Source organism: Anopheles funestus, chromosome 2RL (assembly GCF_943734845.2).
Source record: "Anopheles funestus chromosome 2RL, idAnoFuneDA-416_04, whole genome shotgun sequence".
Classification (NCBI taxonomy): domain Eukaryota; kingdom Metazoa; phylum Arthropoda; class Insecta; order Diptera; family Culicidae; genus Anopheles; species Anopheles funestus.
In genome coordinates this window covers 80,001,669-80,027,670 of record NC_064598.1, presented here as the reverse complement: position 1 = coordinate 80,027,670, position 26,002 = coordinate 80,001,669, and the positions used below count along the sequence as shown (strand labels likewise).

At 43.3% G+C, this 26,002-nt stretch overlaps 2 protein-coding genes across 11 annotated transcripts in view; one reads left to right on the top strand and one right to left on the bottom strand.

Moving 5' to 3' along the window:
• The window catches only part of LOC125760736 (mucin-17), a 162,315-nt gene that overhangs the window by 112,296 nt on the left and 24,017 nt on the right, over nucleotides 1-26,002 (top strand). For 7 of the 8 annotated variants that reach the window (XM_049421154.1, XM_049421147.1, XM_049421155.1 and 4 more), the window contains exons 7-16: nucleotides 618-810; nucleotides 13,623-14,245; nucleotides 21,392-21,557; nucleotides 21,648-22,002; nucleotides 22,700-23,307; nucleotides 24,615-24,770; nucleotides 24,846-24,979; nucleotides 25,061-25,281; nucleotides 25,349-25,570; nucleotides 25,638-25,762. In XM_049421154.1, coding sequence (XP_049277111.1) covers nucleotides 618-810; nucleotides 13,623-14,245; nucleotides 21,392-21,557; nucleotides 21,648-22,002; nucleotides 22,700-23,307; nucleotides 24,615-24,770; nucleotides 24,846-24,979; nucleotides 25,061-25,281; nucleotides 25,349-25,570; nucleotides 25,638-25,762 — 2,803 coding nt within the window. The remainder of the gene's footprint in view (nucleotides 1-617; nucleotides 811-13,622; nucleotides 14,246-21,391; nucleotides 21,558-21,647; nucleotides 22,003-22,699; nucleotides 23,308-24,614; nucleotides 24,771-24,845; nucleotides 24,980-25,060; nucleotides 25,282-25,348; nucleotides 25,571-25,637; nucleotides 25,763-26,002) is intronic. The other variant, XM_049421153.1, reaches the window with a different exon arrangement.
• On the bottom strand, nucleotides 2,091-11,871 carry LOC125760757 (uncharacterized). 3 transcript variants are annotated; one of them, XM_049421189.1, is made up of 3 exons: nucleotides 11,184-11,862; nucleotides 10,547-10,786; nucleotides 2,091-2,204 (listed from the first exon to the last, which is right to left on the bottom strand). In XM_049421189.1, the coding sequence occupies exons 1-3, from the start codon at nucleotides 11,568-11,570 to the stop codon at nucleotides 2,163-2,165; spliced, it is 669 nt and encodes a 222-aa protein (XP_049277146.1). In that variant the 5' UTR covers nucleotides 11,571-11,862; the 3' UTR covers nucleotides 2,091-2,162. The 3 variants fall into 3 exon arrangements, with proteins under 3 accessions (XP_049277146.1, XP_049277148.1, XP_049277147.1); XM_049421191.1 differs by lacking the exons at nucleotides 10,547-10,786; nucleotides 11,184-11,862 and adding exons at nucleotides 2,269-2,573; nucleotides 2,652-2,858; XM_049421190.1 differs by lacking the exon at nucleotides 2,091-2,204 and adding an exon at nucleotides 10,370-10,483 and having other exon boundaries at nucleotides 11,184-11,871.

Below are 26,002 nucleotides of genomic sequence, written 5' to 3'. Positions count from 1 at the left end.
AAGTTCGTCTTTTTTATAATGCTGATTGAATAGTGGAAATGCTCAATAATCATGGGATTGTCAGCGTAACGTTTTTACGGATATTCTTCGTTACCAGTTTCGTTTCATGCTCCTTAAGAGTACCATTCACAAAGGAAAAGAAATGCAAGAATTCAATATTATTACGGATACTTTGAAGATATATTTTTGAATCTTTTTTTCTATTCCTAATTACAGGCTTATAACAAAATTTTTCAAATTATAATTGCGTTACTAAAACTGCTTTTCAATATAAAACAATCACTAAACCCTTGAAGTAAACATGGTACACGAATTTGGCAGCTTTCAAATACTAACAGATAATTTGACAGCTGTCAAAACTATGAGTAGCTGAATTAATGTCAGCATAAGTAAATAAGTCTAAACATCTTCTCGTAAATGAATGTTTTTGCTAATTATGCTCAATTTTTTACCTTTCGTCATAATATTACCCATTATTTGAAATTTACGCCACCCTTGAATTAGTTTTACATAATTTAATTTTGCTCCACCATCCATCGTCCATCTGTCTAATCGTACCAAACAGTGCCCGTGGCTATAACAACATTACCTTTTTTGTGCTTTTTCACTCTAAACAGCCAAAGACGCGTCCACCGAATGCGATGCCCCAGCGATACGCAAGTCTTCCATGCTCGAGTCCACCCAAGTTGCAGGATGTGTCCGGATCAAATGATACCGCTGGCGGAAGTCTCGACGGTGGCCGGAACAAGCTCGGCATCGGTATTAGTGCCGTCCACGATGCGGTACTACGGGGGATGGCCCGATTGCCTGGTAAGTTATGTTTCTTATCTTCCGTTCATGTAAACTAATATATTTACATTTTAACAAAAAAAATTCAAAATGAACTTAAAGCGTTAACAAATTTTTATTTTTTTTCTGTATTGCTTTTCTATTGCTTTACTGCCAAACATATTTCGTAAAACTCATTTTACTTAATGAAACATCAAATGCAACCCTGTTTGCGCAAATAACATTTGCGCCATAATTGGCCCAATTATGAATACCTCAGTTAATAACCGTCAGTTAAAAATCCCCTGCAACCAAAAGGAATAATACACCAATGCAACGTTTCCACACTTAATAGCATTTGTGGTGAAAAATTAAATTTTCATATCAGTATCCAGCACCGTGCACCAAAGCTTTTGTATCCTTGGTTGGGTGTTTTAAACCTTTTTTCCCCCTTTTCCGTATTAAGCCGTTCCTTCCCTGTAGATCAACCACACCATATTTCCCCCAGGTGTATGGTTGTGTGTGGAGAACTACAGTTCCTCTACCAGATGCCAACAGCATTGCGTTCTAGAAATTGCTTTCGAGTATAACACGGAAAACAAAGCAACAAAAAGAACGGAAAATTTTGCCAACCATGTTTATTTTTGTGTTTTTACTTCACACGAAGCTTTCAGTTTCGCAAGCTTAATCGGTAAGTTCTTCCACACCCCGTTACCGGGATGGTGGTATGTACGGTGGATTGACATTTGCCTTAACTCTCAACGGTGCACTTTCACGGAAGGATGAAATTATGTGCACCACGGGAAAATGGTTAAGAGCCAAGAACGCAAAAGGAAACAACTGTTCACCCGTGCAGAAACAAATAATCGATGGGAAACTAACCGTTAGATGCATGGTCCGGACGGTAGCAAAGATTAATGAGATGGCCTACAGACACGCAGCTGGCTGACGCTAATGGTGTGTGAGTAGTTGTCGTAATTATCTTAAGCTTAGTACCTATTCGAAATTCAGATACTGAAGGCTTTTTTTTGGTCCGTTCCATTCAGGATTGAAAATTGATTGTGTTGTGTTGTTAAATGGAAACAATTTTATTGAAAATAATATAGTCACTCTTGATGGAATTTACACGAGCAAGAATATAAGTAAAACTTGATTAAACTGAATACGAAGCAGCTCTGAGCTGGTTTCACTCAAAGGCCTCACACACTTAATGCAAACAACACAGCTGATAGATGATAACCTTTAGACATCAATTCTCACTCGTTCGCTTACTACTCTAATGCTTTCCAATACTCGCCCAAGTATAATTAACACGATTAAAATTATGTTTATGTAACTTTATTTATGTTTTAGCCACATTTTTGGAAATCATTTCTTTTCACAATTAGACACAATTAATATTTACTTGGCGGTGCAAAGTTGAATCGTTTTGTTGTCTGGAAATAGTCATGTTTTGAGTTTAACGTTTGTAAAAACGCGACACGTTTTGCAGTTACTTACCGGTGGAAGATTCATTTCACGCCTTGCGAAATGATAATTGTACTCCTCGAGCGCACGTTTATTGTAGTCCTCGTTGTGACCAACATCGAACTTATGTACACCGGACGCGAACTTTATTGTTCCCACCTTGCTCTGTGGTGACGAATATATTTTTGCTATTGCATTATAAGGATACTCCGTCGTGGTAGTGCTGCTGGTGATCATTCGCTCCGTCGTAGTACTGCCGCTAGTGATCATTCGCTCCGTCGTAGTGATCCTAACCCTGTCAGATGGTTCGTTGATCGATATGGTCACTGGATCGATCTCTACAACAGCACAACAAACAAATCAGATGCAATCGGTTACATGCTATTACCAGTGTGTCCTCCGTTGCTTTCACATACCGTTACTGCTGTCATCCTGCTGAGGTAAAGGACTACCGAGAACAGTGCCAATTAAAAGTGCACCGAACAACCCGACTAGAAAATAATTTCCACTTTTAAAGACGCTTCCAACCATCGTGAAGAAAAACGGGAACTAGTAAAAATCAACCTGCCTTTCGTGACGATCGATCGAACGATACTGAGCGCTGGCACGGACGTACTCAATGTCGTGTGCACAGAACGTTGGCTGTGGTTGTAGCAGTCTGGGGATTGTTTTGCTGTTTTACTATCTCCTATCCTCGGGTACACTTTGAGCGCATCTAGGGAATTCCCTGGATGATAAGACGAAGCAAACGAAATTATCGTTTAATCATCCATTTGATTCGCAATTGTTGGAGCGCACACTGATTGAACTATTTTTTTTCTTTTCATTTCATTTCACATTTTCCTGTATTAACCATAATGACTAACATTAATCAAATGGTTGGTTACTTCTCGTTGCTGTATTTATAGCAGCTTTAATTTGTTTGCTTTAGTTTTGTGTTCTCGCCAAACGAAGTCTTCAACAAACTCACGTCACAACATACCAGGTTATGTTGAACATATTTATTATATTATATAGAACTATACGAATGGACAAGACACGAACTTTGGCGGCCGGTGATGAAGAGACCCGAACGATGGTGCGCAAGCCGATAACTGCCGAAGCGATACATCAGGTCCTGTCATGCAGTTACAGGACCGAGTAACGGCGTTACGCTTAGAACATTTAGGAAGTTTAATTATTATTGAATCTGTTGGCGCTTTGCTTGCTTGATGTAATTGCATAATTATGGTGCATTTTTTCGACTTCTGTAATCCCTTTTGTTGGGTTGTTTCATGCTGTTTTGAACTTGTATTTTGTTATGCTATTTGGGTTATTTTGAAATTGGTAGTTGGGAGCCAAGTATACCTCAGTCATAAGGACACCTTGGCTTCCTGTAACGTGTGCACAAATACCAATATGAATAAAGCAGAGTGCAAGTATTGAACTTAGTGAAAGGACGTGTTTTTTCTTTGCTCCCGAAATTCGTACTTGTGTCCTCTCTTGCAAAAATATACAGTCCACTCGAAGAACAGTTTGGTCCTACGGAACCGGATACGTTGAAAACCAGTGTGCGTTATCTGTGCCTTTTCGCGTAAAATCGGTTTATGGAACATCCACAGTCGGATGTTAGTGGCGTGACACGTGGTGCGTCGCTACCGAGCCAATAGAGTAGCACTATCCGAAAAACAAAGGACCGTAATTCGGAAAGTGTGAGTCGTCGGATGTCAGCCCGAAGGCATTCCGATCGAAAAAAGTGCGTATTCAGTATAGAACCGCGTGCAACTTAGCTTGGCGTGGGTTTTGCCTAAAGCAAATGGCGGACCGGCGCAAGTGAAGTAGTGAGTGTGCATACGTAGTGTACAATGCAATCACCGTTTACACGGTCAAAGAAACTGAAACGAACACCAGAAAAACAATCGACATCTCATTCTCTAGAACCAACACAGCAACAACAGAAAGTAAAGAAAGATTCCAACAAAATGGATGCTCAGTTGAAGGTTTTAGTGAAGCAACGCGAGGCAGTGCGTCGAAAGCTAAGTCGTGTGAGTGCAGCCTTGTGTGATAGCGATGAACAACCCAACACCAACGTAAAAAACGTGCGCTTCCTTCAGCTCCAAGAAAAAGCTTTAGCAAACGTGTACAACGAATGCAATGAAGTGCAGAATAAAATCTACGAACTAACGCTCTCTGAAGCCGATGACGAAGAGCAGAACGATCAGTACATCGAGTTTGAGAAAGTGTTTAACGAAGTTTCGCTGAAGTTGAGCATGTGCTTAGATTCCGTGCCCAAAATGGAGGCAGCAGCTCCAGTTGTGCCATCGATCCTGCCGCAAGCTCAGCCCTACCTTCCACCGTTGAAAGTGCCCTTACCGACTTTCGATGGATCGTATGAGAAGTGGTACTCATTCAAGGCTATGTTTACTACCGTAATGAATCGATACCAGCAGGAAGAACCAGCCCTGAAATTGTTCCATCTCCGGAACAGTCTGGTCGGAAAGGCGGCAGGTATCATCGACGACGAGCTAGTAAACAACAACGATTATGAAGCAGCTTGGAAGATCCTTACGCAACGTTACGAGGATATACGGGTTGTCGTAGACAAACACATAGAGAACCTCTTTGGTCTAACCAAAGTCAGTCGCGACAATGCAGCAAACTTGCGTAAGGTGATCGACACCTGTACGAAAAACGTCGAGGCGTTGAAAAATCACAGTTTTCCGGTAGATGGTCTTGGTGAGCAAATGCTGGTAAACCTTATAGCCAACAAGTTGGATAAGAAACTAAGGGTTGCGTGGGAAACTAAACAAAAGAAAAACGTGTTTTCAACTTACGCTACATTGATCGAGTTTTTGGAGGAGCAATGTAGAATTTCAGAGAAGATAGACACCGGCGTGAAACCTTCGACGGAAGCTGCGAAGCCAAGGGCAGTGGCAAAAACGCTAGTTGTCGGTGAATCTCAGCAACAGGAAAAATGTCCAATATGCAGCGCCATGCATGAACTAAGACACTGTGAGCTTTTCAAGCAGAAGAGTGTCAGTGAAAGGCACGAAATAGTGAAACGGTGTGGCGCTTGCTTCAACTGTTTATCGAATGGTCACCGCATCCGAGCATGTCAGTCTGGTTCTTGCCGTCGATGTGGCAAGAAACATCACAGCTTACTCCACGAAGACAACCCTAGCCATGTTCCCGCTAGTGTAGCGCCAACGTTCGTGCCTGCTGAAGCTCCGACCACCTTGTGTGCAAAAGAAGTGGATCCGGAAAGACAAACCGTGCTCTCGACCGCAGTTGTTTTAGTAGACGGTTTGTGTAGTACGCCATACCCGTGCCGAGCAATTCTGGATTCTGCATCACAACTAAACTTTGTCACCGAACGATTTGCTAACCTTCTCTCGATAAAAATGGAAACCACGGACGTCATCGTAAGTAGTTTAAATGGTAATAAAACACGTTTAAACCGTAGGTTGCGCACGACGATCAGGTCTCGTGCCGGAGACATTGTTGCTGAACTGGACTTTCTAGTGACCCCACGAATCACTGGTGAACTTCCATCGAAGTCTTTTGACATATCACAGTGGCCCATCTCGAGCGAACAGGTGCTGGCCGACCCTACCTTCAACAGAAGAGGACCTGTCGATATGCTGATTGGCGCCGATTGTTTTTGGAATTTGATGCAAGATGGCCGATGCGAACTCGGTCCTAATCGACCTGTGCTGCGATACACGAAGCTAGGTTGGATAGCCGGCGGTGTGATTGCGAGTGATACGACGATCGTTGCGCGCACACTTTGCCATACTGCTGACGATGAGTCGCTCATCGATCTACTGAGGAACTTCTACAAGGTAGAATCCTGCGACGAGCCCCGCTCTTCTCCGAAGGCGGACGAAGAGGTGTGTCTGGAACATTTCCAACGCACTCACGAGCGAACTGCGGAGGGTCGGTATGTGGTTCGACATCCCTTCAACGAACGTAAGGGCGAGTTAGGAGACTCGCGTGAAACAGCGCTGCGACGTTTTCTGGCTCTGGAGAGAAAACTCGACAAGCAGCCGGACCTAAAGGAGCAATACTCGCAGTTCATCCGAGAGTACGAGAAACTCGGACACATGCGCGAGATTGTGGAAGCACCGAACGAGGATCCAGGGTCGGTGTTTTATCTACCTCATCACTGCGTGCTGAGGCCTTCAAGCACGACAACTAAACTCCGAGTCGTGTTTGACGGGTCGGCGAAGACGTCAACAGGTGTTTCGATAAACGACGTCTTGATGACTGGACCAACAGTCCAGAACGACCTCACTGCAATTTTGCTTCGTTTCAGAGGTTTTAGATACGTCTTCACACTCGATATTCCGAAGATGTTTCGTCAGGTGATCGTCCATCCAGAAGACACTAGGTACCAGCGAATCTTTTGGAGATACAATCGGAACGATCCACTTACAGTAAGAGAGCTGCTCACGGTTACGTATGGCTTGGGACCCTCTCCATTCCAAGCAACCATGGCGCTCAAACAAGCTGCAAACGATCATCAGGACGAGTTCCCGAGGGCTGCCGAGGTGGTCAACAGAGGAACATATATGGACGATACACTGACGGGCGCCAATACACTTGCGGAAGCATGCCAACTACAACGAGATGTGACAAAATTGCTAGCGAAAGCTTGTTTCAGCGCTCATAAGTGGTGTGCTAATCATTCCGATATCGTTGCAGGAGTAGCAGAAGAGTTACGAGGAAATTCTTTTGAGGTTACCGACAACACCTGCAAGACGACCGTTAAGACGTTAGGCATTACATGGAATCCGTTTGAGGATTGGTTTTCGGTATCCGTTCCTGACTTCGACAACCTAGAAGGAATGACTCGTAGAAGACTTCTGAGTCAGCTGGCCAAGATTTTCGACCCGCTTGGATTCTTTGGGCCAGTAATTACATATGCTAAGCTGATACTACGTGAGGTCGGCGAACTGAAAATCGAATGGGATGACCCAGTCCCAACCGAAGTCAACGAGAAGTGGCAACACTTCCGAACCGAGATGACAGCGCTGAGGGAAGTCCGAGTTCCAAGATGGATTTCCTGGGAGGATGTGCTCAAGTTGGAACTGCAAGGGTTCGCTGACGCATCCGACCAAGCCTATGGTGCATGTTTGTACATACAGGGATCTTTTGCCAACGAGGAGTCCAGGATGCAACTGATTTGCAGTAAGTCCCGAATTCTACCGAAGAAGAGAAATCCGAAGGAGAAGGCCATTACGACCCCTCGAGCTGAACTATTGGCGGCACTGTTACTAGCAAGAATGGTCGTAAAGTTCCTGAATGCTACGGAGCTTCAAATTGAGTCTGTTCACCTATGGAGCGATTCAAAAATCGTCTTGTCTTGGCTTAAGAAACCACCGGAGCTCCTGCAGACGTACGTTTCAAATCGGGTAAGGGAGATTCAACAACTCGACCAATCATTCCACTGGCATTACATTTCCACTTACGAGAATCCAGCCGATTTGATTTCCCGTGGAGTCACGCCTAAGAAATTGATTAGTTCAACGATGTGGTGGCAACCGTGGCCACTGCAACTCATCACCAAGAATGCGGACGAATTGGAAATACCAGACAACGAGCTACCAGAAATGCGATCTGGAGTGGCGTTGACCATGACTGTTCCTTTCGAACGTTTCGCGATGTTTGAGAGATTGAACAGTTTTACAAAAATGGTTAGGAGTATGGCCTACTTGGTGCGTTTTGCTAGGTTCATCAAGTCACGCAAAACGGAGCTGGTAAAGGGTCGACTCACAGCGATAGAGATGCGTACAGCGACGTACGTAATTGTGCGGATGGTTCAACGCGAAGCTTTCCAGCCAGATATCCTCGCGCTGATGGACGGTGCAAACAAAAACCGTCGACTAAATGGACTGAAGGCGTTTTGGGATCCCGACGATGGCATTTTACGAGTAGGGGGTAGAATCAAGCGAGCTCTCATACCATACGATAGTCGTCACCAGATGCTGCTACCAGCTAAGCATCCTGTCACCGAGGCACTTATTCGTGAACTACACAACGACAACTTGCACATCGGACAAAGAGGTTTGCTTGCAGTTGTACGTCAACGGTACTGGCCACTGAATGTGAAGAGCATCATCCGTAAGGTAATACGAAAATGTATCGTATGCTTCAAGGCAAATCCATTGAAGACGACGCAGATAATGGGTGATTTGCCGTCGTATCGTGTTCAGCCAGCACCTGTCTTTGCGAATACAGGTGTGGATTACGCTGGTCCCTTCTTGATTAAGTCTTCCACAACTCGCAAGCCACAAATTACGAAGGCCTACGTCTGCTTGTTCGTATGCTTGCAAACTCGAGCCGTACACGTGGAATTGGTCTCGGACTTGACGACGGATGCCTTCCTTGCAAGCTTGCGACGATTCACCAGCCGTCGCGGATACCCGAAAACTCTACGTTCTGACAATGCAACCAACTTTGCAGGGGCCAAAACGGAGTTGCATGAGCTTTGGCGTATGTTCCAGAACGAATGCGCCACGAAGAAGATCACCGATTATTGCACTGACAAGGGTATTGACTGGTCGTTCATACCACCTCGAAGTCCGCACTTTGGTGGTATATGGGAGGCTGGCGTGAAGCAGGTCAAACACCACTTGAAACGAATTGTTGGTGAAAGAAAACTAACCTACGAGGAGCTCTACACGACGCTGACACAGATAGAAGCGGTATTAAACTCTCGACCTTTAATACCGAGCTCTGATGATCCGTCCGATTACACTGCAATCACCCCAGCCCATTTCCTGATAGGGAGGGAATTGCAAACTATTCCTGAACCTGACTATTCTATCCTTAAAGAAAACCGTCTCTCACGATGGCAGTTGGTGCAGTCTATGCTGCAACACTTCTGGAGACGGTGGACTGCAGAGTATCTGCCGGAGCTGCAGAATCGTTCGAAATGGTTGAAGCGGAAGGAGATCAAGGCGGGATCTCTTGTGCTGCTGATAGACCAGAATACACCACCTCTGCAGTGGCCGCTTGGAAGAATAGTAGCTGTACACCCCGGAGATGACGGTGCAACGCGCGTCGTTACTGTTAGAATGTCCAATGGAGCGGAGTTCAAACGTGCGGTAACCGAAGTCTGTTTGTTGCCGTTAGACGAAGATGAAGATTGAAATACTATTTCAACGCCGGGGAGGATGTTATGCTATTTGGGTTATTTTGAAATTGGTAGTTGGGAGCCAAGTATACCTCAGTCATAAGGACACCTTGGCTTCCTGTAACGTGTGCACAAATACCAATATGAATAAAGCAGAGTGCAAGTATTGAACTTAGTGAAAGGACGTGTTTTTTCTTTGCTCCCGAAATTCGTACTTGTGTCCTCTCTTGCAAAAATATACAGTCCACTCGAAGAACATATTTCTTATGTGATCTTATTATAAACGAAATAATTGGGGCGGCCTGGTGGTGCATGTGATATACGGCGCCCGTCCACACGGCAGGACCGGGTTCAAATCCCATCCGGACCGTCCGCTCGTAGCATGGACTGACTATCCTGCTACGTGGTAAAATAAGTCTTGATACGGCCAGGCCGTTCTAACCAAAAAAAATAAAAGAAATAAACGAAATAATTCCATTAAAAATTCTACATTATTGCACTTTTTTAATGTAAAAGGTGACAACGATCAGTTTTGTATCCAATTTGTTCCCTAAAGTTTAGACAAAAATTTAATAAGTAACCTAAAAAAAATCAAGTGTAATTAATTATTTTTAATACCTTACCAAATTTTCAACATTATAAAACGGCAATACAATACACAACATTTATTGAATAGCTAGAAATAATCACTTGCGGAAAGTGACAGGGTGTTGCATATAAAACACAGGTTCAAATAAACATGTAACGGAAGCAACACCTTTTTTGTTTTGCGAAAACCCACACTAACATGCGAAGCGGAAATGCATTTATATACCTAATTTAAGACACTCCTTCCATTGATGCTTATACGGCATTGTAAACGAACTTAAAGCTGGAACGACTGCTCTACCGCAACCAAGCGCCTTGAGTTGTGTCCCTTGCTTGCTGCTATTCTGTACCACCTTTTATGACACTCGCTTAACAAAGCAACTCTAATGCTTTCGAATACTCGCCCGAGTATAATTAACACGATTAAAATTAAGTTTATGTAACTTTATTTATGTTTTAGCCACATTTTTGGAAATCATTACTTTTCACAATTAGACACAATTAATAGTTATTTGGCGGTGTAAAGTTGTATCGTTTTGTTGTCTGGAAATAGTCATGTTTTGAGTTAAAGTTTGTAAAACCGCTACATTTTTTGCAGTTACTTACCGGTGGAAGATTCATTTCACGCCTTGCGAAATGATAATTGTACTCCTCGAGCGCACGTTTATTGTAGTCCTCGTTGTGACCAACATCGAACTTATGTACACCGGACGCGTACTTTATTGTTCCCACCTTGCTCTGTGGGGACGAATATATTTTTGCTATTGCATTATAAGGATGCTCCGTCGTGGTAGTGCTGCTGGTGACCATTCGCTCCGTCGTAGTACTGCTGCTGGTGCTCATTCGCTTTTATGATTGGCGATAGATTGGCGATATTTAGTAAAGAAAAAAAGGAGTAAATGAGGAGTAAAAAAAGGAGTAAAGGAGTGGTTGTTAAAAAAACATTACTTGACATAAATTTAATGCAACTAAATTTAAGTCAATGTTTTCCTAGTAAGTAATGTTTTCCTAGGAAGTAATGTAAATGATTAAATTTTTCCTACTATCCTCCTGTGTAACTCTTCTCTTGTTCATTATCAAGGACAATTCATCAAAATTATTATTATGGAAATCATTTCTTTTCACAATTAGACACAATTAATAGTTATTTGGCGGTGTAAAGTTGTATCGTTTTGTTGTCTGGAAATAGTCATGTTTTGAGTTAAACGTTTGTAAAAGCGCGACATTTTTTGCAGTTACTTACCGATGGAAGATTCATTTCACGCCTTGCGAAATGATAATTGTACTCCTCGAGCGCACGTTTATTGTAGTCCTCGTTGTGACCAACATCGAACTTATGTACACCGGACGCGTACTTTGTTGTTCCCACCTTGCTCTGTGGTGACGAATATATTTTTGCTATTGCATTATAAGGATACTCCGTCGTGGTAGTGCTGCTGGTGATCATTCGCTCCGTCGTAGTACTGCCGCTGGTGCTCATTCGCTCGGTCGTAGTGATCCTAACACTGTCAGATGGTTCGTTGATCGATATGGGCTGAGGTAAAGGACTACCGAGAACAGTGCCAATTAAAAGTGCACCGAACAACCCGACTAGAAAATAATTTCCACTTTTAAAGACGCTTCCAACCATCGTGAAGAAAAACGGGAACTAGTAAAAATCAACCTGCCTTTCGTGACGATCGATCGAACGATACTGAGCGCTGGCACGGACGTACTCAATGTCGTGTGCACAGAACGTTGGCTGTGGTTGTAGCAGTCTGGGGATTGTTTTGCTGTTTTACTATCTCCTATCCTTGGGTACGCTTCGAGCGCATCTAGGGAATTCCCTGGATGATAAGACGAAGCAAACGAAATCATCGTTTAATCATCCATTTGATTCGCAATTGTTGGAGCGCACACTGATTGAACTATTTTTTTTCTTTTCATTTCATTTCACATTTTCCTGTATTAACCATAATGACTAACATTAATCAAATGGTTGGTTACTTCTCGTTGCTGTATTTATAGCAGCTTTAATTTGTTTGCTTTAGTTTTGTGTTCTCGCCAAACGAAGTCTTCAACAAGACACGAACTTTGGCGGCCGGTGATGAAGAGACCCGAACGATGGTGCGCAAGCCGATAACTGCCGAAGCGATACATCGGGTCCTGTCATGCAGTTACAGGACCGAGTAACGGCGTTACGCTTACAACATTTCTTCTTCTTCTTGGCTTAACGACCTTACAGGTCACGCCGGCCATTTCTGGCTTACTAGACTTATTTTACCACGTAGCCGGATAGTCAGTCCTTGCTACGGGGGACGGTCCGGATGGGATTTGAACCCGGTCCGGCCGTGTGGACTGGCGCCGTTTATCACATGCACCACCGGGTCGCCCCTAAATTTATAACATTTAGGAAGTTTAATTATTATTGAATCTCTTGGCGCTTTGCTTGCTTGATGTAATTGCATAATTATTGTGCATTTTTTCGACTTAAAGGAAATAATTCCAATAAAAATTCTACATTATTGCACGTTTTTAGATGAAACAGATAACAATGACTTCTGTTTGTTAATTTTAAAACCATTTGGTTCCACAAAATTCAGACATTAAAGAAAATATATGTTGAATAAACAAACTGATCACATTCAATTCAACTTTAATTAATTAATTTTAATTCCTTACTAAATTTTCAACATTATAAAACGGCAATGCAATACACAACATTAATTGAATAGCTAGAAATAATCACTTGCGGAAAGTGACGGGGTGTTGCATATAAAACACACCTGCCACATAATGTAGCGTTGTAAACGCTTCCGAAACAGGTCAACATAAACATGTAACGGAAACAACACCTTTTTTGTTTTGCGAAAACCCGCACTAACATGCGAAGCGGAAATGCATTTATATACCTAATTTAAGACACTCCTTCCATTGATGCTTATACGGCATTGTAAACGACCTTAAAGGTGGAACGACTGCTTTACTGCTCTACCGCAACCAAGCGCCTTGAGTTGTAAATCCTTGCCACCAATTGTAAATCCTTTCTCAGGACCATTGGTGGATGTAACCCTCACCAGAAGAAAAACCTAACCGCATTCCTTATGCCCCCCCTCCCTTTTGTCCGGCTTGGGCGCGTCTATGCTGATTTACTGGCTGCTAATAAAGTTTTACGACGAGCATGATCGCACGGTGGTTGAAAATCAAAGAAGCATTTATGCGTTTCGACACGCAGAGCAGCACGATGCGTAAAATCCTCGATGTGATATTTGACACCCTGAGAAGCCTTTTCAATTCTGGCATATATGGGCAAACTTCGAGTGAAACGGGCCAAGGTACCCGTTCGTGGAGGCTTTAGAATGATAAGGGTGTAAGCATGATTAATGCGTTCGGCAAATAACTGTGCTATTGTCGGTTTGGCGCCTCTTACATCAAACTTCCGAAACATCAATTCGAAGCAACTGGCAAATAAAAACTCTTGTTGGGGTTGGATCAGGAATCACTTTCGATAGAAATCTTATCCGTTTTGGAGAGACACGCATTAATATGTCTTCTTTTTAGGAGGTTTGGAAAACAGCTTGATTTATTGTGAATGCGTTACAGTGAACGACTTCATTTGATATCTTGCATCTTCCAAACTAATCGATCGATATTTATTATCTATTTGTCATTCTTATTTTCTTCCTTTTTTTCTCATTCATAGAACCGATCCTTAACGAGCATCCAGTAACAATCTATCCAGGACGGTCGTCACCAACACGTCGTATGCCACCACGCACACTGTCCGGTTCGATGGAACGCCATCGGTTTCCGACGTCCGACAACTCCACCTCCACATCGCAGGAAAACTCCTCGCCGGAAAACAACGAGTCCGAGTACAACGAATCATCCCTATCGCCCACCCACGGACACCTGCAACCGCTCCAAGGTGGTACACCCGTCACCTCACTGTTGAGCCGAATATTTCACCAAAATGTCACCGGTACACCGTCAGCTTCTTCGTCAGCCGCGCACCATCTACATCACGGAGCGGGCCGTAGTCATCGAATTGCTTCCGGAGGAACCGGTGCCATTCCGAACATTCCCTCCAGAACGGCTGGGCGACCGGACAGTGATGATGAGCGATTTTCCGACGACTCGCTAGAAGAATCCTCACTTCCACCACCACCCGGACCAGTGACCGTACCACCACCTCCGTCCCTATCCGCACCGGTAACACCATCCAAACGGCACAGCATTGCCTGGGAGGTGAATCTGGACGATCCGGCAAGCTTCGGTGATCCACTCATCATCACACCGAAAAGTTCTACCGCAGTCAGCTCGAAGGTAAGCAAACGAACGTGAAAAATATACACTTTAATCTTTCCTTTGAACTGCCAGCCGTTACCCCTTGTTAGGGGACAACAATTATTACTTTTTAGCATCGTAAACAAACATGACCAAAAAAAGAACAACCGGCAACCCTAACATTTCGGAGCGAACAAAATTGAGTTCCAACACCAAAACCTTTCCATCGGCACTTAATGAGGCGTGTTAACGGAACCGATTTCGATAATCTACATGCTAACCCCGTTTTAGTACGGACCTTTTTTTTTTTTTGCTCGTGGCAAAGTATCCTTACAGAAAGGATTATATGGCAATATGGAAAAAACACGTTTTTTGTACGTGCCAGCACGGTAGCACACTGTTGCGTTCCACTGTTGCGTGTCGAATTTTACAACCCTGAAAAGGGAAAACAAGCTCGACCCACTTCTAATCATAATTATCATGATTCTTTGTTTCCTGCTGTATATTCTTTTGTATAATCAGTGTGTGTCTGATTAATTTGATAGCAGTTTCTATTGCGTTGATTGTTATCAACGTGTTTGTATAGTTGATTAATCGTTGCTATCTGCAGATTGGCGATATTTAGTAAAGAAAAAAAGGAGTAAATGAGGAGTAAAAAAGGAGTAAAGGAGTGGTTGATAAAAAAACATTACTTGACTTAAATTTAATGCAACTAAATTTAAGTCAAGTAATGTACGTATGTAAGTAATGTTTTCCTAGGAAGTAATGTAAATGATTAAATTTTTCCTACTATCCTCCTGTGTAACTCTTCTCTTGTTCATTATCAAGGATAATTCATCAAAATTATTATCCAAAAATATTGTACTCAACAGTTCAATTATATTTTACTGAGGAATACTAGGCTTTTCTTTTACAAAAAAAAATATTTCTAATTTACAATTAAATTAAAAACAAATTTTAGATTAACAATATATCATGAGAGCTTAAACACATTTTATGTTAAGACTCTCTGTTAGTCCTGCTAAAAAGCTTTCCCAACACGACCTTCAAAACACCCAGCACAGGCACGTGCTGTTTATCAAAAAAGATGGCAATTTCAATTACGAAAAGTATCCCATGTCTCATAAGAACCCATTCCCGCCCCCTTCCACATATCCCAATGGACCTATTTTCCATGCTCTCATATGTCGGTTTTAACAAGCGAAAATGACCGACCACCACAAAAAAAAAACAAAATGGCCCTGGGAAGGATGAAACGCCAAACTACTTCTGCTGCCACTATAAACACGCGCATCAAACCATCACTTCATGCGTTCTCTTCGTGCTAAGGATCCATTTTGTCCTTCATCCCCCCATGTATCACCATCCCACACATCGCTTTATCACACTTTTCATCTCTATTTATAAAACGACGGGATGTGAAATATGAGGCCACGTTTCATCTCCCGTGTATTGCTCCCCAGCGAAAGACCACACAAAAAAACGCAACAACTTCCGAAAGGTTGCGCCCCACCTTTTTTTTGTTGTTGCAACTTTTTGGCCCACAACTTTCCCTAAAACCCTCGTACGTCGTTACTTGCGAGGTGCTTTATTGGCAAGTTGGCGTAAATTTATGTCCCGTACCAGAGAAGAATGCCTAATCGGTATGTATGCGTGTGTGTGTGTGTGTGTGTCGGTAGCGGAAAGTGGTCGCAAATTGGATTGGAATTGTTGGGCACACAAAAACACTTTCGGCACACGAACTCGATGCGATCGGTGTTCTGATTACTGACCTGTGTGGAATCATTGCTTTTATTGCTGTTTAGAGTTATTGCATATTTGCAGGCGCTCTGGGTCTTTTTGTTTTGTGCCCACAGCGAAATGTCCGAATCGGGTTGGGTCACAACTGTCAAACGGTCTTCAGACAGGCAGAAACCATTTACTTAATTGTATCCACTTCAAATTGGACATTGCGTTTTTGGCATAAATTTTCTTACAAGATGGTTCCATGTTTTATCAGCAACTGTAGATGACCTTCGTTCCCAGATGCTTGGGCAAACGAAAGGACACACGAGATATTGTTTTTTGTTGTTTTTACTTCCTGCTACAAACCCATTGTCGATCCGCTATGTCCACGGTTTTGATAAAGGTTCGACCTAAAAGGCAACGGCATAAATAAATATTCAAGTGGACACTGGCAAAATCGTTGATGGAGACGCCTGGTGATGTGGGTTACAAATGACATATGGACGTTATCTAATATCGAAGCAAAAGGAATCGTACATTTTATCCTTTCGTTTTCATCTAAAATTGCATACAATCTAGTGACATAAATCTGTTAACCTTATGCAAATACATCACTATTCGCAAAAGTTTTTCTCTTCACATTCTAAAGCACAAATTATCTTTCCTCTCCGATTGCTAACAACAATCCACCACATTTCTTCGCGACATGCTCTTCGAAATATGGCCCATTCATTGTTCATGCAACAATGTCTGCATGCTTACCGAACCGTATCGAACGGTATCGGTGTTGATATACTTTTCATGCACGATCGGCACACACAATGAGGTGTCGCAAGTGTGCATCCGTGTTGGCATCGTTACTGACTTCTCATAATTCATTTGCATATTTTCATGAAGGTTCCCGAGCACTATCCCTAGACACACTCACTCTCTCGAGATACAACAAGCTACATGGCCTCCGCTATGAAGATGTGTGGAGCAACAACGAAAAAAAAGGATCGCATTAATCCTAGCGATCCTCCTGTAGAGTGTCAGACGGTAGCAATCTGTATCCGCCGGCAAAAAAGGTGTTTGGCCGAAAACCTGCCGTGTTTGGCCTACTTTTGTGTCGTTCACCTGGTGGTGAATACGTTAGAAACTGCTCGACCGAGTTCTCCATTGGGGTATCTACAGCATATGCCTCGAACGAGGGAACGGAAGATACCCCCTTATGCCATTTTTTTTTTTGCTTTCTTCCACTATCTTCCACTATTGCACAATCGACCCACAAAAAAATCGTGGTGAGTGTTTTTTCCCCCAGTGGACAGTCGATTTCCGGCCGACCGTCTTTCCCGATATTTAACTATGTTTTATTCGGCCCCTTTTTTCCTAGTCGCTAGGATATGTGTGCCAATGCAAAGCAGAAACCCCGGGACAGCTTCCGGTATGTCGCTACTATCGCTGATTTTGTATCTTTTGCATACGCCTCTTGAGTAGAGTGAGTTCCTTGTGGTGCTCCAAAACTAAACCGGATATGCACTATGGAAAATCTGATAAAACATTGGACAAATTGATACTTTTAAATTTTTATATTATCTCTGGATGTTATTTAATTTTTTATCATATTTATAGTTTAAAAAAATGGGTTTTTTTATTATTTAGTTTTACTTCCTTCACCATAAAACCGCATATTTTATGCAGGTGTTTTGAATCGTTCAATAAACAATGCAGACAATACCGCACTAACCTCAAAACCGACACCTGTTTTTATGTTTTTTTCTTTCTTCGCCTCATTGGAATGCATTGTCACGAATACGATATTCCTTTAGAAAAGTTCCCTTATTTATATTGCTCCGTGTTTTTCATCCTGCTCAAGCTTGAAACCTTGAACCGAAATAAACAAAAAAAACAAAACACTATACATCCGCATCAACACCGCAGTCTGTACACGCAGCAGCTTATCGAACCGGTCGACAAAACATCCCCGCGAGTTATACCTGCCCGTGGGCGATAAGGTAACACCGGCAAGTCACATTCGCTTCGTTTGTTGTGCATTATTCGACTCTTTGGTGGAGGGGTCCATAGGAAAGGGAAACCAGTGGCGTAGAATTTTCACAGCAGTTTTCATGTGCATTTCCCTGGTGTATGCACTCGAATTAGATGACACCTTCACTTGAGACGAGATAGCTTTTATTTACCATTCAACACCTTCAGCTCGAGGTGTGAAATGTGAAACCTTTCACCATTATAGTGGCCTATTTACTGATTAATATGGCTTTAAGGGAGAGGGGATGTTAAGTTTGGTGGCATTTTATTTTAAAACAAGGATAATCTGAAGGATGTCTTAATGTAGTGTTATATTTTCTGCATTTACAAGTAATACTTTACAGTATGATCTAAATTAAAATTAAAATATATTTAGATTTAAGAAAGTATTTAATTTGTTTGTGAAATATTTTGATTAGAAATTCTACATATAATAAACTCACACACCGGTGCGGGAAATTGCATATCTGTATATTCCATTCGCAAGTGTGACTCGTTACCAGGCACACAACTTATCGCAGGGAATGAAGGGTAACACCATTGCTACCAACTCCATTTCGGGAACGAAATCGACCAACTTACGCGAACCAAAACTTGTGCAGAACTCGACGCAACAACATTCCTTTGTTGTCTGCTGCCAAATGCAAATTCCACTCGCACCGTTACCAAATATTCGAATGATAATGCAGCTTCACCACTTTGCCCGTTGTGCATTCTCCGGACCTTTTCGTGTGGTTCCTTCGAATTCGCATTTGCTTCGAGCGGTTTTCCACAGCCATTGGTGCACCTTGCAAAGATAATGCACTTTTCGGTTGTTCGCCTTCGGCAGGCTTAACACAACCAAACCATTTGGCCATAAGGCGTGTTAGTTTATCTTGCCCGATGCCAGACACAGGACGGTACGGCAGTGGTTTGGCAAAATTAAAGAGAAAGAAAATTTAAATGCATTTTCAAAAGCATTTCCAAACAAAAGAACATCCCTTTTTGAAGGGGCGGATGGAGGCAGAAAGCAAGAGAAAGATCGAAGAATTGTTGCATTTAACAACAATTAAAAGCATCCGCGTTCTTTACACTCTACGCTTTAGCAAACAGGCGCTGCATTGTTTGCATTTCATCTCATGTTTCGGGAAACTATTCACCGAAAGGTTTCCGGTTTTTCGTGTTAAAAGTTTAATTAAAAGCTGAAGCTGGCCGAATAGCTTCAGCAACACCTTCATTGTGCATACAGGCAAAACCAAACAGCTCAACTAGTTTGAGGGAAAAGTTTTAGAAATCTTTCACAGAATGTGTGTTAGTAACTTTTCCGCACCATTCACTCACTCTATCCATTGGATGCATTTTATAATGCAGCTACAATCTGTTGAATGTACCAGTCACTTCAGAAAGTGTTGCAACATTTCCACGCGCGTCCATTTGCTGTGGAATAGGTCAAACTAATTTGCACAGATGGATTTTTCCATTGAAATTTATCCCATCGCGAAACAAGGAGCAGTACGAAACATCACGACATTTTGCCATTTCGTACTGCTGCAAAGGATGGAAATTGCGCTACCGGGGAGGGTTTTGCCGGCAAACTCGTGAACGATCGAGTGACAGCTTCATCCGTTATTTAGCACATCAATGTCAGCATTAATATTGCAAAGTTTTCACTCGCAAACCGGGCTAAGGCAAGCTGCTGTAGAAGAATGTTTATTTGCTATTCTGTTCCTGTCTTTTTTTCTGTTTTGTTTGCTGAAACTTTCCATGCTTTCTTGAAGTTTCTAGTTCGTGCTTTTTGCTGTCCTGTTGACACAGTTCACTTTTTGGACCCCGTTTGCATATTTAGTGACCACTTGAGCTGCGAATTTGTTCGGTGACTGCACTTTTTACCAGCATGGTTTGAAGGTTGGTTTGCCATAGAAATTTGCATTTTAAATGATAAATAAATACCCTTAAATTACACGTCTATCGGTTTTTTCAGATCAAAGTGTTTTATGATCAGGTGAAATTATTAGAAGAAGATATGAAACTGATAAACATGTCTCGAGCAAATGCTCGTGACTTTTTCCAAGAATTTTACAACTACTATGAATAGATTCAAGAGTGGAAAAATGTCCAAAATTAAAAAGAATTTTACATCTACTATAATAAATTCCAGTTGAACTTGAAAAGCAACCAGAATTGGGTTTAAGTTTACCGCTAGACCTCAAAACCCTTGCAGTAATATTTATTCATATTTTTCCTAATAACTGACTGACTGACCTTTCAAAAACTGAAAGTAATATTGAATTTACTAGACTGGATGCTCTCATCCCTGGCATCACAACCCTAAGACCTTATGTCAAAAACCACCAATATCCCAAATGTCCCACTTAACCGATTTAGATTACCTGGTTGAAGTGTGGTTGACAGGGAATGGTACCAACTATTCAGGTGCTATAATATGCCACACGTTAGTGAAAGTTCCTGATGGGCATTTTTCCACCCGAAAACACTCCACCCGGGGTGAGAAACTTCCACCAAGGAAGAAGAACGTGTGAAGTCCCCGAGAATGTCCCCAGTGGGTTATCCCGATGTCTAAGAACTAACACCGAACCACATATGAAGGCGACGACATTTCACATACGGTTGACGTGACCTCAAATGTTCAGAGGGACTGCAAAACCGTCTCCAGGATCATTAGCTTCATTTGTCAATGTCCCGAACTCTCTGGACTCGGAGCCGAGGATGTGAACGTGCGCTTAATGCACTGACAACAGGCCCTGAAAGGATCACCACAGAGACAGAGTAAAACGGGCGGGGAAAACATAAAGGTCACACGTGCCGTTCAACGGAATCTAAACCATCAGTTTCCGACAGCAATCGGACGGACAGTGAATTACCTTTCTGGCTGTTATCTTCCGTTGAGGGTGGTTCTCAGTAGTGTCTCCTTTCGCTTCGTTACACTTCGAGGTAAACTTCCTGCCCAGGCACACTGGTGTGATGGTAAATTAAGCTAAAAATTAAATTAATGTAAATTGACAGCTGGACATAGTACGGGTTAGGGAAGAGGACTGTTCCCCTATTCCTTCTTTCAGTTCTCCATATCCAGAATCATGTACTACTTCCCCATGTTAAATTGCGAACTGACATGTTTTGTTTCTTTTTTTAACCTTCTGAAACAACTACAATTGTTGGATTGTTTTTTCGTTGCTACTGCACAGTCTGATCCTGGTATATTCAATATTCAAAGCAACATATCCATTGTCGGCACACTGGTTCGTAGTCCGTGTTTTGCAATAATTCATGCAAGCGTCAAACATGCACCCAAAACAAGAGGTTATTCGTGGAGAGCGTAGGGAACTCGTGGATAGTGAATGATTTGTTTTGTTTCGTTCTATATTTCTTTTTTACTCTCCATCAACAATTCAAAGTTCTGAGCTCGTGTTTTTTTTTCGTTCGATTTTGTTTTCGTAGGTGATTGGCCGACGGAAACCTGGGCCCAAGCACGCAACCAGCTCACAGTCAAGTCTAGAATCAACGCCAAGCAACATCAAGAGCGAATCGAACGAATGGCCCGATCCACCGGACATACCCATCTGCAGTACCGAGGATGAAGCGGCCTCCATTTACTCCGATTCCGGTAAAATAAAATAAAAACCACAATCAGTTCCACGTTCTATCTAATACTCTCATTGTTCTACTCCGGTTTTTGCCAACTCCCAATTTTCAGACGACCTCATTCCACATATCCCGGATATTAGCGGGCGCGGCACGTACATCATACGCAAGGGACGTCGGCAACGGCAACGTTTGGCCAGCCTGGAATCGGAAGCATGCAACAATGGTATTCTTGCCGGTCCGGACACAGCACCTCCCAACACACAACGGCCCGAATCGCTCGGTGACGAACACATCCTGCGCGGTCTGCCAAGTCCCGTCTTTCCGGCATCGATGATAACGCCTAAATCACGCCACAGCATCGATCTGGGTCTGTCCGCAACGAAAACGGCCGCCAGTGTAACGCACCTCAAATCATCCCCATCGGTACCCCAGAAGCTACTGCCCAATGCCGTACTTTCCCCCAGGTAAGTTAACGCGCTCCTGGTGTTGATTAAGTCAACAGCATCCTGCATCCGAAGGAGTAATGCTTGCGATTGCCATCATCAGCAGAGGTGCGCTTTCATCTTTCACCATTTCAGGAACAAGGTTTTGGCTTCGTTTAAAGCAACTCTCCTACCCCCTTAACGAATGAATGAACCTTCATCCCAATTTCATGATTAAAGCGTTCTCCTTACAAGATGGAGGCAAGAAAAAGGCTTCTCTTATCATCTTCGCCCCACTTAACTGAAGCAGGCATGGTAACTGAACAGCCAACAAACAGCTTCTTGTGATGAATGGGGTAGTTCTTTGCTTTGCCCCCGGTTCAGCTGACGTTTATGTCGAAAGTTTCACTGGTCTAAAGTGAAGCTATTTTCTGTAAGCGCTGAAAAGCTTTTTCTCCGAAAGAAGAATAAAAAAAACATTCCCCATTGCCATAATAGCGCTGTAATTCTGCTGATGAGATCGTCTGTTGTTTCGTCTTCCGGAAGGACAAACATAACCTTAATCGAGACTCCGTTTTATATTCCTGCCGGCCAATCACCTTCGTGTTGCAAGAATGCGTTGTTTGCTGTTGTGTGCATCGTCCACAAAAAAACTAAAAATAAAATCACTCCCAAACCGTTGTGCTACTCGCTTTAACCATCCTTCCCATACTGTTTTGTTCGCTCGCTTTACTTTCAGGTCACGATTATCATTAGACTTAAGTTCACCTACTACCTCAGAGCTTTCAACTAATGTTATAAAGATCACCACCCCGACCGGAAGCTATCCTTCGCCGGTATCGGCACACCATCACGCCTCCTCACCGCTTGGTGCACCACCGGCAACACCACCAGTACACCACGGATCCACCCTGAACGGGCTCATCAACAACGGTCCACTAGCGGTCGGTGTCGGTGGTAGCAATAGTCTGAGCAAAAGCACCAAACCATCGACGACGGTTGTTAACGTTAGCGGCAATGGTGGTGCTACCAACGCCAGTATTGTCAACGTCGGTTCCGGACCTTCCGGCACCAATCAACCGCAATCAGCTGCACCATCGCAACCGGTCGTGTCGGCCCGGTACACCGAGTTCAAGACGTACAGTTCCACGTTCGATGCGCTGCAGGCACTGGACAACTCGGCCAGCGGTACAAACGGTGCGAATGGTTCCGCTGGTAGCGCATCGACCGGTGCCCATCTGAACGGTTGTGGCCAAGGTACACCGACTGCCGGTAGTTCGGACAATCCGTTGCTGCGTGTATCCTCGCTGCCTACCATCACACCACCGCTAACATCTTCCGCAACAGGTAGGATATGCCAAGCGTAAAATGTGTGTGCTCTTTGGAGTATGTGTGTTGTTATTGCTTTGCTTTTGGGTGGGGGAATAAATTACTTGCGAGATTTGAATCAGCTCAGTTTCGCAGCTATGCCCGCTAAACCACACGGCGAATGAGAGATTGATTAAGTCGATTAAGGGAAACCATCTCAACGGTCACTAATTTGCCGGTTATTCCGTAACACCAATTGACAATAGCCTTGCGGTCATGATATTTTGCCGGAGACAACCACTGGCTGCTATCCATTTTGGAAACGGTTAAAAGCTCCTTCCTTGTGCACTAATTAGACTTGTCTTGGGTCTTGGGTTTCTTACGAAAACGCAAAAGATTCTCCGTTTTTTTTGTTGGTACGCGCAATCGTTAAGCTTCTTACTACGACACACCGTCGTCATCATCATCAGTTAATTAGAAGCGCTAAGAATGTGAAATTGTCCTGCTCGAGACCTCTTTCGGTACGGAATCCTTCCTCAAACATAGCTAATGTCAACCAACTCTTAGCCTAATTTTCAAAGTGGAACAAAACAACCAAGGTTGGCTAATTTCTACTTTTTCTCTTTTATTTTACAAGCAAATGGGTTTGAAAAGGTTGAAAGCGAAAAAAAATCCCCTTCTCAATGCTTGCTTTCCCCCGTCCGAGTGAGATTCATTTCCCCTTTTTGGGGTTTGATTAGGCCAGTGGAGACATTTTTCATTCAGAACCGGCAAGCATTCAAAATATAAACTATACCTACCCAGCCCTTCGTAACCGGTGGAATGTAAAGAGATTGGATGCCATTAGAGCGGACAAATAAGATGGAGCTGAGAGTTCATTCTTTGTCAGCTTCGTTTTTTTTCTACCTACCTTAGTCCGTTGTTTGGTCGCACCTAGGTAGGTCATTCGAAGAGGATTTAGCAATGGGAAGGTTTGCAGTGTGCTTTTTATCTGCATTCGAATAACAAATAAGCAAAGAAAACGCGGATACCAATGTGATATTGTGTTAGGCACTTTGGTGTAATGAAAAAAAACCTTCCCTTTTATGTAGCTCTCATTTTGGTTTCATTCATTCATGTTTTGAACTTTTTTCATGAACATAAAAATATAAGTTTGCATATTTATAAGTTAAATCTTTATTCAATTCATGCTTTTTCTTAAATTCAAATAAATCCTGCAACCGTTGCTAATACACACCGCTTTCACAAAACACCCAATGTCGTATGCAATGTGGCAAACATGGTTGCATGCTACTCTTTTAAACTTGTACTCAATATTGTACTCCATCTTATCTTCCCTGCTCCAGCCGAAGGTTTGGCGACACCGCGACGCGAACTGGCCCCGCCAATCGAAGAGGACGAAGAGGCGGACAGCGACACACAACGAGGGGCCCCGTTGCGCAAGATAGAAGATAACATTAGTGCTTTATTACGTGGTGATATATCCGTTGCTAGAGTAGCCGGTAAGTGATGATGAATGGACGCTTACCGAGCATTTCAATTGATGCGTTACCTTGCTACTTCTCATACCTCCACAGACATACCTCCAGCAAGACGTCCACTAGGTTTTCGTCTAGGTGTTCATAAATCAGAAAGTGCCAAAGAAATGTTGCTGTCGCAGGCAGGGCTCGGACCGTTGCCACCATCACCGCCATCATCCAGCCCGGAACCGGTTAGTTTAGAAAGACTAGTCTGATACTGGAAACTAAACTCTATTAATGCAAAAAAAATCGATCGCTTGTATCGTTTCCAGCAGGATAGTGATGAGTTCCCGCCATTGCCTCCATCCCCAACGGAAGAACCTGAGGTCATGCATCAGATGCACGGTATTCGCATCAGCTCACGTAATCGTGGTAGCAACGGTGCACCAAACGGTTCCAACAAGCATGATCAGCTAATACACGGCTACCGAGAGGAACATCCGCCTGCAATTCCACCACACCGTGGACCATCGATAAATACGCTTAAAACAAGGTATTATCCATAGAATCGTCGTGAGAAACACAACTAACACTTTCGGATATTTAAACACTCCTTCCAGATCGATGGATGCCGGGTTCAGTAAATCGTACCGTAACGGATCGTTCGGTTCGTCGACGTCCCCGCATGCCCCCGGTACACTTCCTCCCGATTTGCCCGGTTGCAATTCGCGACGAAGAGTCATCACCGGTGGCTACCAGAAGCGCACCGCACAAAGTCCCCGCGAGGAAAGATCACTGCAAACTTCATGCAGCCTACCGGAGACACCCATCTTTGCCCGAGGGTAAGTTTTGCAATGAGCTATTTCGGTTGTCCCACAGCAGCTAATGTTCTGTCTGTTATACATTTAGCTGTGACATACCAAGAACACCACATCGGCGTGCACCAGAGGTTCCACCGCACGGTAGCGGAAGTCGCACCGCACCAAGAACTAACTCCACCACCAGCAGTCTCAGATCGTCCGTCGTCGGTATCAGTATGTATCCTAGCACACCTCCGTAGCTCCAATATTATGTCCCCTCTCTGACAAAACCACACCTCGGATGTATCTTTTTCTACGTAAATAATACGCTCAGCCGCACATTATTCGTTCTAAAACTCACATACCACTTTAACCTTTCCGCGGGTGATGGTTAATAGTCGAAATGAACTCGGTGCACCAGATGCACAGCAACAGTTCCTTCTCGTTCTCTCTCACTCACTAACTCCATACACC